The sequence below is a fragment of the Halichoerus grypus genome, chromosome X (assembly GCF_964656455.1).
Source record: "Halichoerus grypus chromosome X, mHalGry1.hap1.1, whole genome shotgun sequence".
In the NCBI taxonomy this organism is placed as follows: Eukaryota; Metazoa; Chordata; class Mammalia; order Carnivora; family Phocidae; genus Halichoerus; species Halichoerus grypus.
In genome coordinates, this window is record NC_135727.1 from 44,593,841 (window position 1) to 44,609,024 (window position 15,184).

Genomic DNA, 15,184 nt, shown 5'->3' on the forward strand with positions numbered 1-15,184 from the left:
ATCACATTATTCGGTATTCCATTTTTAGGCACCGTGCCCTGTTGTCTGCTATCTTGCTCTCTATGCTTATATCCTAGCTTTACTACAATGTATCCACATGTGCTCCCTGAATCCGGGATGTCATGGCTTCCTTAAATTTGGGGAAATTACCAGACATTTGTCTTTGAATGTTATTCTTCCAAAATTCATCCAAGTTTCTGCTTCTGGAATGCCTATGAGATGCACTTAATAACTACTTACCCCATTCCCTAAGTCTCTTTGCCTCACTCTCATCCTATTTTTGTCTTTATCCTTCTATGAGGCATTCTGTCTTATTTCTTTCACCTATCTTCTAGTTCACCCATTCTCTCTATCTGGTGTGTCTCCTTTGTTGTGTAAACTTGTGTGGATCTTTTAATCTAGCGGTTCCTATTTTCAAGACTAGAAAACCATTTAAGACATTTTTGATAACTAGTCGCTTCCTACTCATATTTTACATGTCTTGTAATTATTTTTTAAAGATTTTACTTATTTATGTGTCAGAGAGAGAGAGCGCGCACAAGCAGGGGGAGCGGCAGGCAGAGGGAGAAGCAGGCTCCCCGCTGAGCAGGGAGCCCGATGTGGGACTCGATCCCAGGACCCTGGGATCATGACCGGAGCTGAAGGCAGATGCTTAACCGACGGAGCCACCCAGGCGTCCCTCTTGTAGTTATTTATATAAACGTTTTAGCCGTTTTTTAAAGTTGGCATTTGGTAATAATACTTTGGAACTTTCCAGTTTGGTTTCTTGTTTGATTTTGAGAAGGGTGGCTTGTTTTGGGATTGTGTGCGTGTATAGGAGGACTTTATCTGCAAGAATCCTGTAACAACCTCAATTAAGGTTACTCCTCCGGGAAGGATTAGAAGTGCATTTGCCATGTGTCTGCGTTTGTGACCGGGAACTGTTGGCATCATGCTGGTAATGCTAACCTGAACCCCAGAGCTACACCAGGACACTCGTGTGAATGCACATTCTCAGGGAAAATTTTTTTTTCCCCTCACTCAGAACTAAGGACCGGGAATAGAATTTTCCTTGGCACCTCCTTTTCCCAGTAGGAAACAGTCCAGTTTTCTCAAAGTTTGTAGTCATTCAAGCACCACTTCATGCAAAGCCGAGTATGTACTGCGATGGGTCTTACTTGCTCAGGGCCATGTAGCAAGCGGTAAAAAACAACAACAACATCAAAAAAAAAAAAAAAAAAAAACTGTACATTCAAATAGCCTGAGTTAAAATACATGGTCGACATCAAGGGAAATCTTTTTACCACTATTAATTTGAACAGTTCTCCTCTGACCTGATGGAAGTGGTGAGAGATACGTCCACGCACAGGCCCGGATTCAGATCCTTCTCCTCACGGTTAAAAGCATGCAGCTAGTCAAACAAAGAAACAAACGGCAGGTCAAGTATCATACCAGATTCCCCCTCAATCGCAGAGCCTGAGCACCCAGTAAGACTCTTACTGGTTCAGCCTGAGACACCTGACCTCACACTGGGCCCAATGCCGTGAGTCAGCGGCTCCACATCCCTGATTGGCTAACTCCCAGCTGACTGAGGCTTGAGTTGCCTTGACTAGAAGCCTCCATCATCCTCATGAAGCCGATCTGCAAGTCCTGAAGATTTGTGATTTCCACAAGAAAAGATTACAGGCTTGGGAAGTATAGAGTCAGATAAATCTGGGCTACTTAAAGTGTTAGCTACAGTTCCTAGGGAGCCTGAAATAGGAATTATTTCCTGAACTTCTTGATTTAGCGATGTCTGTACTGACTTTGGGTTTTCTCTTCTGTTTTTCCAAGAATTCCATAGCAAAAGTAATGTTGAATAAGTTTGATTGGGGGTGGGCACGCGGGGGCTGCGTTGTTTAAGCGGCTGCCTTTGGCTCAAGTCATGATCCCAGGGTCCTGGGATTGAGCCCCTCATCAGGCTCTCTGCTCAGTGGGGAGCCTGCTTCTCCTCTCCCTCTGCCTGCCGCTCTGCCTACTTGTCCTCACTCTCGCACTCTCGCTCTCCATCAAATAAATAAATAAAATCCTTAATAAAAAAGTTTCATTAGGGCATGTTCGACTTATTAGTACTATTTTCCCAGGGTGGTGGCTTATAATTTGTTACTTAAGCAACAAATCCACTTCTCTCAATCAGTCTTTACCATTAACCACACTATTAGAGAATGAATGCTCAGCAGATGCCCTTTGTCCTCAGTTGCCTTCAGAAGTGATCAGAGGCACTCACTTCCCTTTTGTCTAGGCCTCAACATCCATTTTTCCTCACTGCATCTTGGAGTTTGTATCTGTCACTCACCTTCACACTCCCAGTCTTCACAGTCTATATGGTGCATTCGATGTTGTTTTACTCATGCTGCTATTTGATTTCTGAACTTACGGAGCAAAGCACCCAAAGGAGTGCAAAAATGACCTAACGGATTCCATTTCTTAATATGACTTCTCACATAAAACGATACATATGGGACCAGTACGTAAGAGCAAGACGCAAAACCTTTGTGTGCCATATGGACAAACACGGGGACTTTGAAACAGCAGCAGTGAGCATGATAGAAAGGAAGTGCCTCAGTGGAAGGCTGTTTATGCAAAGAGGCTCACCGTTGTACCTTTGAAAACGGGCATGGTGGCGAAGAGCCTTTGGCTCCCCAAATATTTTTCCCCATCTTGAGGCACTACCAAGGACAATTTCCTGGTCGTTGATTTCCTGATAATTTTTCCCACTGGCCTTACAGAATAAATTCCGTATTTTTCCAAATCCTTTCATTAGATTTTTCAAAAATTCCAGAAGGACAATAAGCAATAAACCTTACAAGGGTGGCCACTGATGCTAAATTCTTACTCTAATGATCCTAAGGAGAACTCCGGAGGTATAATGGCTCATCCGAGTTCTCCTACATTGGACCAAACAAACAACAAAACAACAACAAAAAACCCAGACTTGGCACCTAGTGATGGAAGAGGCATTGCACCCCTTCACGTCTTTGCTACACACAGAAGCCTTCTCTGGTATCCTCATTTTTCTGGAACTGCCCACCCTATTTTCCTGGAAGTCATATTGTTCTGCCACAGCTAAATGAGTTTTGTGATCTGACACTCCAGGAGGTTCCTGGGGCACTTCTGATGGGCTAAGGAAAGTTTCTTTGATTTTTGTAGATTATCCACATTTGTTTGGCAGGGCATGTCATCTTTCCCAGGGGCATTTACAAAGTATTTCAAAAGTACAAATGCCATTCTTAAAATACTGACCAAATATTGATTGCTAAAAGTACCGTAATCAATTTCTAAAAATTGAAATCAGAGTATATTCACTTTTACAGAGATAGGAAGCTAGAAAAATAAAAACTACAATAAAATTAAGCAACACTAATACCGTCTTGAGTAAAAGGGTGGTGAATGAGGTCACCTCACTTCTCTAACGGGACAACAAATAATCAATATGATGGAAGAGGCAGTGCATGTGCCCGTGTACAGCTCAGGTTTCATATCTCACATGGGTTGTTCTATCCCCCCACCGCACCCCCGCTTGCACCCAAATCATAGGAAGACATCCTTAACCCCCAGGACCACAAATGGGATCATATTCGGAGATAGAATCATTAATGAGGCAATCAAGGTAAAATACCCTCTTTAGCACGGATACTAATCCAAAATGACTTTTGCCTGTATAAAAGGGGGGAATGTCCACACAGAGACATGCGCATAGAGAAGAAAATGTGGGGAAAACAACAACAACAACAACAAAAAACAATGGGAGAAGTCAGTAATGTAAGAGCCCGAGAGAGAGAGACCAGGAACTGATTCTTCCCTCACACATCTCAGAAGGAAGCAACCTGGCCCACAACCCTTGATTTGGACTTCCAACCTCCAGAACTGTGAGACAATACATCTCTGTTAAGCTCCCCAGTCTGTGGTACTTTGTAATGATAGACTTAGCACACTCATGCAGATTTTGATTCCGGAAGTGGGATGAAGTTGTAGCGAAGACTTAGTAAGTTGGGAGTGGCTCTGAGACTGGGTAATGGGGCGGGGGGGGGCAGAAACTGGGTAACGGGTAAGGATGGTAGAGTTTTGAGATACGTGATAGAACAAGCTGAGATTGCTTTGAGGGACTGTTGGATGAAATATGGACATTAAGTGTATTTCAGGTGAGGGCTCATACAGAAAAGAGGAGAGCTGTAGGGAAAGACTTTATCATCTTAGAGAATACATAGAGCATCATGAAAATTATGTTGCTAGAAGTGTGAGTGCGAAGGGTGCTGCTGCTGAGGTAGCAGATGGAAATTAGAGGCATGTTATTGGAAGCTTGAGAAATGGCCATCCTTGTTATCGGGTGACAGAGCATTTGCCCACACCATGTTCCAGTGTTTTGTGTTTGGTGAAGACTAGAACGTTCACATGAGAAGCTGGGACAGATAAGCTGAGGAGATTTGTAAGCACAGTGTTGAAGGCATGGCCTGGTCTCCCCTTGCTGCTCATAGTAAATGCCAGAGGAGAGCTGTAAATTCAAGAAGGTAGCGTGAAATGAGAAGAAACTAGCACGTGCTGATTTGCAACCTTCTCAGCCTAACCAGGTAGGCTGCTTTGGAAAAAGGGCCAAGGCTGTGCCTGGAAAACCATCAGTTGGGAGCTTAGGCATGTGACACGTGGGTCCAATCGACCATCTCAGCAGAAGCCAGGAATGGAGACATAGTTATGCAAGTAAAATGTGTGGATACTGTGCGATACTGTGCGATAGCTTGAACCCTTTGGATTGCAGGGAAAGCCAACAGGTGTCTTATTCTGAGAATTTGGTGCTGGCTGAAAGGTGGCCCGCTAGACCTAAAGGGAAAGAGATGGGACAACACGAAGGAAGACTGTTGGGACTGCTGGGATTCGGCAGGCGAGAAAAGGGCCCCCAGATATATCTCACTGGGAACGTGTGCTGTTCTTCAGGAAAGGGGGCAAAGGACCCCACAGAAGGTTCAGGGGCTGGCAGGGCTGCCACTGCCACTACAGACCCAGAGGCACAATGCCAGGGTCTGTAGAGCCATCTTCTCCTTGATTCCTGAGACCGAGGCTACCTCCTGGGTTCCAAAGGTTAGGAACACCTGGCCTTCAGAAGAAGGTACTGCAGCAGCCCTGGACAGGTGGGAGGCCGCCACTTCCCATGGCAGAGAGCGTGGGGCTGCCACCCCTTGTGGGAGCAGAGCTCAGAGCCTAGAGCCAGAGAGGATTCTTTTCCATGCTTATGCTCTAATATAATGTTTCCTACTCGGACCCAAACTTGCTCTGGACCCACGAACCCTTGTTTCCCTTTCCGATACCTTGATTTTGGAATAGTAATGACTGTCCTGTGCCTGTCCGTCCACTGCATTTTGGGAGCAGATAACTTCTTGTCTTCTGTCACACATTCTCAGCTGGGCAGGAATTACGCCTCAGCATTAATCATAGCTGGAAATGCACCCTTATCTGGTGTACAGGATATTTAGATGAAATTTTGCCTCTGCATTGATGCTGGAATGGGCGAAGGCTTTTGGTGACATTCACACAGGATGAATGCATTGTGGACATAAGGACATGAATTTGGGGGGCGAGAGGGCTGACTCTTACGGGTTGAACTTTGTGCTCCCATAATTGATATGTTGTATTCCTGATCCCTCATTCTTCTAAATGTGACCTCATTTGATGGTAGACTACTACCCTGGCATTACCCTGGTGGTCGTGTTCAGGTGAAATCATTAAGGTAGGCCTCACCCAGTAGGACTGTTGTCCTTAGGAAAAGGAGAGATTTGGAGTCACAGACACTCACAGAGGGAAGACCACGTGAGTAGATATTGTGAGAACGTGGCTATTTTAGGGCAAAGAGAACGACTTATGAAAGATGCTTGCCTCATAGCCCAGAGACTCACCCACCCATCAGACAATGAGTTTGGACCTCTAGCATCCAGGACTGTGAGGCAATAAATGGACATGTCATTTAAGTTGACCAGTCCCTGGTATTTGATTTAGCAGCCCCACAAAGCTAATATAAACATCCTTCAATCACCACGATTAAAACACCTATGACTAAGCCATCAAGCAAAGGAGAAATAGCCGGTAAAGACTAACAGCTCTTTCCCCCATCCCCACCACCACCGATCTCCAAGGTGGCACAACCAAGGAGGTCTCCTGTGGCTCACCTTGGGACAGCTTCTCACACGTGGGGCCAAGAGCTGTGTCTCAGAGGACGGAGGTCCCCTCATTGGCTGACTCAGGAGAGTGTGGGGCTTGAGCTGCTCTGAACAGAGTCTCCCACCATCCCCATGATGAGGTGTTGCACGTCATGAAATTTGAAGTTTCTCAAAAACAAAAGTTGGTAGCCTGAAAGGAACAGAGTCAGATAAGTCTGGATGTGTCAGAAAAGTAACTTCAGTTTCTAGGGAGCCTGAATAGGTTTTCTTTCTTGAACTCCTGGACTTAGGTATTTCTGTACTGGGTTTGGGTCCTTGCTTGTGTTTTCCAATGAATTGCAATGAATTCCAGTGAATCCCAATGAATTGAATTAATATGAGTAGTGCTTAGAAGAAATTGACTTGGGGGGCACCTGGGTGGCTCAGTCGGTTGGGTGTCTGCCTTCAGCTCAGGTCATGAGCCCAGGGTCCTGGGATTGAGCCCGGCATCGGGTTCCCTGCTCAGTAGGGGGCCTGCTTCTCCCTCTCCCTCTGCTGCTCCTCCTCTTTGTGCGCTCCCTCTCTCTCTCTCTCTCAAATAAATAAATAAATCTGAAAAAAAAAGAGGAGAGACTGACTTGGGTATGCTTGTCCTATTAATACTATTTTCCCGTGTCGATGCTTATGATGTGTTAGCGAAGCAGGAGCCCTTCCCTTATATCATCTTCTTAGTAACCACAGCATTAGACCATGATTGCTCACCAGGTACATTTTTCCTGACTCACCCACTGAAGCGAATAGTCAGATGTATTCACTTTCCACTCTGGACTTCAACATCGAACCCCATTTTCTTTCTCTTTCCCAGATTTCGTGCGTGCCACTCACACTTGCATTCCCAGTCTTCCAACCACAGCCCAATTTGGGTGCATTTTAACCTTGTTTTCCTAGTGCTCCCACTGGATCGGAAATTACAGACGCAAAAGAGCCCACGTGTGCCCTCCCTCCCCGACACACATCACACATATCCTAATGGATTCCCATTCTTTTTTTTTTTCTTTAAGTTTTTGTTTTAATTCCAGCTGGTTAACATACAGTGTTATATTAGTTTCAGGTGTACAATATAGTGATTCAACAATTGCATATATCACCTGGTGTTCATCAGGACAAGGACCCTCCTTAAACCCCATCACCTGTTTATCCCATGCCCCCCAGCCCTCCTTTCCCCTGGAAACCATCAGTTTGTTTTCTATAATTAAGAGTCTGTTTCATGAGTCCTCTCCCCTTCCCTCTGTCTCTCCCCTCCCCTCACTTTGCTCATTTCTTTGGTTTCTTAAATTCCACATGTGAGTGAAATCCTAAGGGTCGTGATCCAGCTGTCACTCGCCCTCCTGGCTTGCCCAGTGCCGAGTCAGCTGACTTTCAAAGCTCCAGGCTCCAAGTCCCATTGGTTATACAAACTCACGGTATTCAGCCCTTCTGGTTTCCACAGCCAAACAGTATGGGTATTAGCGTCCCCCGTGTGAGCTCCCTGGTGCGAGGGCCCATTTCTCTGCCCTCTCCCCATGCACAGCTCCCTCCTTCCTGTGGGCAGCCTCCATCCACATTTCTGACCTTCCTAACCTTTCAGATGCAGCTTCCTCCCTATATTTAGTTGTGGGGTTTCTTCTTCCAGTCCTTGGGTTGCTCTCTGGTTTATTTAATATTTGAGGATGATATCTAGTTTTAAATGTGGGACAGGGTGAGCTCAGGCTCCTCCTATTCTGCCATCTTCCCAAGCTCTTCTGGATTCACGTTCCTAAAATGACTTTTTAAATAATATGATATGTACGAGACCAATGTGCATGAATAACTGAAAAACCACTGTAATTCATGTGGTCCAAAAAGGCATTTTGAACCAGCAGCACTCAGCATGATAGAAATTAAGTGACTTATGAAACAGAATTTTATTTTTCTAAATGGTCCACAGTCCTTTCTCTGAAAAGGCATATGGCTCTGAAAAGAATTTTGGCTTCAAAAATTTAGTTCCCCATGTAAATGGCAATTTCTAAGGACCCCCCACAGGGATTTACTGGCACTTCATTTTATGGTAGCTTTCCTTGGGTATTTATGCAGCAAAACCCCCATCCCATTTCATATCCCTTTGGCTTTATCTCTCGTCTAATGGGCTCAAGAAAAGGTTGGATTGCTCTAGTTTACCTAGCTTTTGTCTCACTGTTTGGCTCAGAGTGACACCTTTCACAGGTTTCTACATTCAAATCAAAGGTTATTTAGAATTTATTTTAAAAGTTCACATGGAACACACAGCGCACATGAAGAAATAGTGGGTTTTCCTGCAACCTGTAACAGATTTCAAAGGATTGAAGCCCCCACCCCTCCCCCTGCCAGTGTGTTCTTCCTTCACAGATATATAGGAAGCTAGAAGTCAATTAAATGGAAAGCACTTGGATAATCACCAACTACTTTGAAATTCAGCATGTACCTAAAGGAAAAGGAAACAAAGAAAGGAAAAAAAACCATGCACCAAGAAGAAAAACACAATGAGCCTTAAAGTGCATTACCATTACCCTCAGTCTTCCTATCCATCAAATCACTTGAGGTAGAGGAAGGATTCACCTTAGTTCTCTTAATTGCCAAACAGCCTCCTCTTATTTTGATGTAAAACCATAGGGACAGGTCCCACTGTGACATCTGCATGTTTACACTTCAACCACCCTGGTTGAAAGGAAGAGCTTCAACAGAAACCCACAGGCACACGGACAATCACACCACCTTCCCCCTCAATCTCCAGGCTGCATGACACAGGAAGGCTGTTATTGGTTCAGCCCTAGTCACCCCACCACCCTTTGGGCCAATGGCCGTGGATCCTGCGCTGCCAGTTGCTTATTGGCTGCTGCTAGCGGAGGCTGGGAGCACAGCTGCTCTCATTGGATGACCCCGTCATCCAGGCATAATTGCAGGGCAAGAAGCTTTTTGTGTCAAAAGGGAAAGATGATAGGCTCCCAAGGCACAGAATCAGATAAATTTGAATGAAGTAAAGTATGGCTTTCTCTTATTTTATTTATGTATTTATGTATTTATGTATTTATGTATTTATGTATTTATTTATTTATTTATTTATTTTTATTTTATTGTGTTTCGTTAGTCACCTAAAGTAGGCCTTTCCCAAGGTCGGGAGCTTGAGTAGGGCATGATTCTGCATAGTTTGAGTTTTCTGCATGGTGTTTGGGCCTTCTTTCATGTATTTCACTGAATTAGGATGAGGGGATACGTTGAGGGATTGTGAATGTTAAGTGTGACTTTTGTATCTGCTATAGCGCTTCACTTGTTGCTGTATCAACACACTCGAAAATTCTCTAGACGATACTACTCTACACAAGTGGGAGAAGGAGAATACCAAAGGCATGTAAAATTATTGTGGCCCCAACTGTGACGTAGAGTCCCGAAGACGCTGACCTGAAGGAATGGGCCACTTAGGAAAGTGATAAAATGCGACATGGTCAAGGAAAATCATAACAGACTGCAGCACACACATATATTAAAGTGGACTTGCGCACGGTAAAGGTGTTTGAAGAACGGGCAGAATGGCACAGGTCGAAACGCTAGAGTAGGTGGCACTCTGGAGAGTTACAGGTCTCTTTGTGCCAAGTGAGGTGGCTCTGAAAAGAGCCTTTGGTTTGCGAGGTGGTCAGGTGGTCCGGGGGCAGCTCATTTGCATCTGTTGAACCTGATGACGGCCTTGGTGGCCTCAGACACGGCATGCTTGCCAATCTCCCCGGGCAGCAGCAGGCGCACGGCTGTCTGGATCTCCCTGGAGGTGATGGTGGAGCGCTTCGTGGTGCGGAGCAGGTGAGAGGCCTCGCTGGTGATGCGCTCGAAGATGTCCTTGACGAACGAATCCATGACGCTCACGGCCTCCTGCGAGAGGCTCAGGCCGTCGTGAATATGCCTCAGAACCCTGGGGAAGTAGGTGGCGAAACTGTCGGGGCAGCGGCGACGGCCGCGGCGGCCACGGCGGCGGCCTCCGCGCCTCGACTGCTTCTGCTTCGGGCTCTTCGGGTCCGCTGCCGTGGGCTCCTCGGTGCCGAGGCTTTCCTCAGAAGAGGTCTCATAGCCAGGTTCAGCCATGTGGGGCTCGCCTTCCTGACAGCTCAGAAGGAAGGGCACTGGCGGCAGCTTGAGCAGCGCAGGCCCATTTATAGTCGCTTCATTTCCTGACGTCACCGGCAAGTCCTATCTGATTGGACAACATGCAAAACCAAGAAGCGGGTCACTGAGCCAGGTCCTGTCAGATCTGACTGCTTGCCCTCGAGCTTGACCTCTCTTCAGTCAGAGTCGGAATCAGGCGTCCTCTAATTTTCTTGTGACGGCCTCCAGAAAAAAGTTCAAACATTCCGTGTAAAGATGTAGTTTACCTCCAGATGTCGGGTCACGATCTCAGGGTTGTGAAATACAGAGCAACTTCAGGCTCTGTGCTGAGCTTGGACCCCGCTTGGGAATCTCTCCCTCTTCCCCTGCCCATCCCCCTACTCCCCTCCCTCTCTCTCTGATTCTCTTTAAAAAAAAATTTCATATTGGAAATCTGGAGGAAACTACACCTTCACAAGGAATGTTTGAACATTGAGCGCCTTTGGGACTCTTTACGGTCACAGCTGAGTCCACAATAATTTTACTTGCCTTTTGTATTCTCCTTCTCCCACTTGTGTAGTGTAGTATCGTCTCGAGAAAATCCGAGATGTTGATACAGCAACAAGTGAAGCGCTGTAGCAGATTCAAAACTCACACTTACCCCATTCACATTCACCTTCCCTCAACCTATCCCCTCATCCTAATTGAGTTAAATACATAAAAGAGGACCCACCGTGCAGAAAACTCAACCTATCTAGAATCATGCCCTACTCAAGCTCCCGACCTTGTGAAAGGCTTACTTTAGGTGATTAATGTAACATAATAAAATATAAATAAATAAATAAATAAATAAAAGAAAGAAAGAAAGCCATACTTTACTTCATTCAAATTTATCTGATTCTGTGCGTTGGTAGCCTACCATCTTTCTCTTTGAAACAGAAGGCTTCCTGCACTGTAATTATGCTTGGATGACGGAGTCGTCCAATGAGAGCAGCTGTGCTCCCAGACTCCGCTAGCAGCAGCCAATAAGCAACTGGCAGCACAGGATCCCCGGCCATTGGCCCAAAGGGTGGTGGGGTGACCAGGGCTGAACCAATAACAGCCTTCCTGTGTCATGCAGCCTGGAGATTGAGGGAGAAGGTGGTGTGATTGTCCGTGTGCCCGTGGGTTTCTGTTGAAGCTCTTTCTTTTAACCAGGGTGGTTGAAATGTAAACATGCAGATGTCACAATGGGACCTGTCCCTATCGTTTTGCATCAAAATAAGAGGCTGTTTGGCAATTAAGAGAACTAAGGTGACTCCTTCCTCTATCTCAAATGATTTGATGGGTAGGAGGACTTAGGGTAATGGTAATGCACTGTAATACTCATTGTGTTTTTCTTCTTGGTGCATGGGCTTTTTTCCTTTCTTTGTTTCCTTTTCCTACAGGTACATGCTGAATTTCAAAGTAGCTGTTGATTATCCAAGTGGTCTCCATTCAATTGATTTCTAGCTTCCCATATATCTGCAAAGGGAGAACACAGTGGCAGGGGTAGGGGTGGGAACTTCAATCCTTTGAAATTTGTTACATGTTGCACTAAAATCCACTATTTCACCATGTTTGCTATGTATTCCATGTGAACTTTTAAAATAAATTCTAAATAGCCTGTGATTTGAATGTAGAAACCTGTGAAAGGTGTCTCTCTGAGCCAAACAGTGAGACAAAAGCTAGGTAAAATAGAGCAATCCAACCTTTCCTTGAGCCCATTAGACCGGAGATAAGGATGTGAAAAGAGATGGGGGCTTGCTGCGGAAATACCCATGAAAATCTACCACAAATTGAAGTGCAAGTAAATCCTTCTGCATGTTGACTAGACATATCATATTTATTTGTAAGACAATTTTGGAAGACTAAGGCCCTTTGTAGAACCATTTGTCTTCTCAGAAAATGAACTGAGGACTATTTAAAAAAAAAAATCCTCGTTTCACCCAGTGACTTTATTTCTATCATGCTAATTGCTGCTAGTTCAATATTCCCATGTTTGTTAGTATGATATTAAGATGTTTTTCATTTATTCATACATACTGGTGTCATCTCTGTTTTATAAAAAGTTATTTTGAGGACATAAATAAAATTTGTTTGGGTAGTGGCATGTAGGCACCAGGAACATGTACACATGGTTGTTTGTTTTGCATTCGTAATTTCAGAAATCAAGTGAGAGCACCAGTAAAAACAATTTTAAAATGCACTGTCACTGGGCTGTGGATGAAGACTAGGAGTGGAAGTGTGAGAGACACACATGAAATCTGGGAAGGAGAAAGGAAAATGAGGTTTAATGTTGATCAAGCTGGGAATTAAATACACCAGATTATTCCCTTCAGTGGGTGATTGAGGAAAAAGGTACCTGGTGAGAAATTTAATGTTGTGTTTACTCAGAAGATGATATAAGAGAATGGATCCTGCTTCACTAACAAATTATAAGCAAGAACAGATTGAAAATAGTATTAATAGGACAAAGATACCCAAGTCAAACTTTTTCAACACTATTCACAGTATGCAATTCACTGAAGAGCATCAGGAAGGACCCAAACTCAGTACAGAAATATCTAAATCCAAAAGTTCAAAACCAAACTTATTCAGGCTCCCTAGAGTCTTGTTACTCTTTTATCCCATTCAAATTTATCTGACTCTGTTCTTTTCATAATATACTCTTCTACTTTTTAAAAATTCAAAATTTATGACTTGCCACACCTCATCATAGGGATGACAGGAATGTCAGTTCAGAACACCTCAAGCCCCACACCCTTCTGAGTCAGCCAATGAGGCCCTTACAGCCTCTGAGATACAGTTATTCACCAATATATAAGGAGGTATCCTGAGGTAAGCCATTAGGAGACCTCCTTGTTTGCCCCGTTTTGGAAATTGAGGGGAAATCAACTGTGATTCTTATTTCCTGTCTTTCCTTTGTTTGATTAATTAGTGGAAGTTTTTAAATTATGGTGAATTCAGATATTTTTATATTAGTTTTCTAGGGCTATTATACCAAATACCAGGGACTGGTGAACTTAAGTGACATTTATTTTCTCACAATTCTGGATGCTAGAGTCAAAAATCACGTGTCAGACACTTAGATGAGTCTGAGGTCTATGTGCAAAACATCGTTTATGGGCCACTTTCCTTATTGTCTTTTTCCACTTGGAATGCTATACTATTTCTGTTAGACTACCCAGGGAGAGTCCAAAGAGATAAACTGGAGAGCAATGAATGTGTCCCACTATTCTCTACATGTGGCTTGTCCCAGCTGAGATTATCTCTACTTATGGTATGAGGAAGTACAAGTATACAACAAATTCATTCCTACTATGCATTCATATGCAGAAGCAGCAATTATAGTACATTAAATTGGTCCAAAGGGTCCCTTCACAATCTTACACTAGCTACCCTGCCTCACTATGAGCCCTGCCCAAATCCCATTAGCTGAATCCATGCACCTTTTTTTCCCTAGAGGTCCAGGTAAGATAGTAACTTGAGCACCCATACACAATAGGACCATTAAAGTTTGAGTTCCACCCCTCCACCAAATTCTTCAGCATACTCATATGAGTGTGATGGCTTTCCCCTCTTGGCATCAGCCCCACTTCTGTTTTCAATTTTGAAACACCTAAATTTGGGGTGCATGGGGAGGTATTACAGACACAGAGGGAGAGAGTTCTATGCCATTAAACAAGACTTTACATTACTTTCAGTTTTGACTGGCATGATAGCAGCTCATAACTCAACCAAATGAATGTTTTCAGCATGCTTAATGCTTATATCGAGTGACAAGGTCATCATGGTGGCACCTTTTACTTTAGCCTTGAGAACCCAGGGACTCAACAACCACAGCCATAGCCACCTTGCTTTCTGGCTGAGGCTGTGAGGTTTTCATGCTCTGGCTGACTCAGGCTTCATTTATGTAGTAATAAATGGTTTTAAGGAGTCCACTTTAATCTGGGGCATCTAATATGCCATTGTCATAATATCTTCTAAATTGGGGTCCAGTTTCAACATTAGAGCTGGGAGAGTTTTTCTAGGATAACAATACTAATCACAAGAATTTATTTAGTTTCTTTTTGTCAGTTTCTCATTGTCCAATGGGTCACCCCACTGAAACCCAATGTAAGGCAGTAAGAACCAGAATACAGTCAATGCCTCACCTATGGTTTTTCATGGGAACTTGTCTGTCTCAAGGAAATCTCCCTGAGAGTACCTAAGATCTCTTATAAGCAGTAAAATCTAAGGTTGAATTAATAGATTGGAAGAAGGGGTTGATCTAAAAGACAGACCAGTGATTGTTATTTTTCTTTAATAAGCATTACAATCCCCACAAATCTTATCTCCTTTACTAACAATCAAAGTTTTAAAAATTCACCCATCTGCAGCCAATTAAGCCAACTGTGTTCTTTGTCCATGGGGGCCCAGTGTGCCATGGTTGCAAACAGTAGCCTCCTTGGTAGTGTATGCAGCCTGTTGATTTTATGGGTTGCCCTAAGGGACCTTGGAGACAGCCCTTTCCAGTGGATATTGAGGTCTGACCTCATGCTATCTCCAATCTAGGCTGCAGACAGGTATGTGGGGTGCCTTTGGAAAGCCCCAGGGCACAGTAGCCAGGGTCCACATTGACCAAGTCATTATGTCCATCCATACCAAGCTGCAGAACAAGGAGCATGTGATTGAGGCCCTATGCAGGGCCAAGTTCAAGTTCCCTGGTCGCCAGAAGATCCACATCTCCAAGAAGTGGGGCTTTACTAAGTTTAATGTGGATGAATTTGAAGACATGGTGGCTGAAAAGTGGCTTATCCCAGATGGTTGTGGGGTCAAATACATCCCTAATCGTGGCCCCTTGGACAAATGGAGGGCTCTGCACTCATGAGAACCTCAGCACTGCCCCCTCCCTA

The 15,184-nt window shown here is 44.3% G+C and overlaps 1 protein-coding gene and 1 non-coding gene across 2 annotated transcripts; one reads left to right on the forward strand and one right to left on the reverse strand.

Annotated features, from left to right (window-relative positions):
- Window positions 1-9,848: 9,848 nt before the first annotated feature.
- On the reverse strand, window positions 9,849-10,268 carry LOC118537919 (histone H2B 1/2-like). The gene has a single exon (XM_036095684.2). It carries the CDS (start codon window positions 10,266-10,268, stop codon window positions 9,849-9,851), a length of 420 nt encoding a protein of 139 aa, XP_035951577.2.
- Window positions 10,269-14,662: 4,394 nt separating this feature from the next.
- LOC118537920 (small nucleolar RNA SNORA70) lies at window positions 14,663-14,796 on the forward strand. The gene has a single exon (XR_004918356.1). It is a non-coding gene; the product is annotated as a small nucleolar RNA SNORA70 (small nucleolar RNA).
- Window positions 14,797-15,184: the final 388 nt, after the last annotated feature.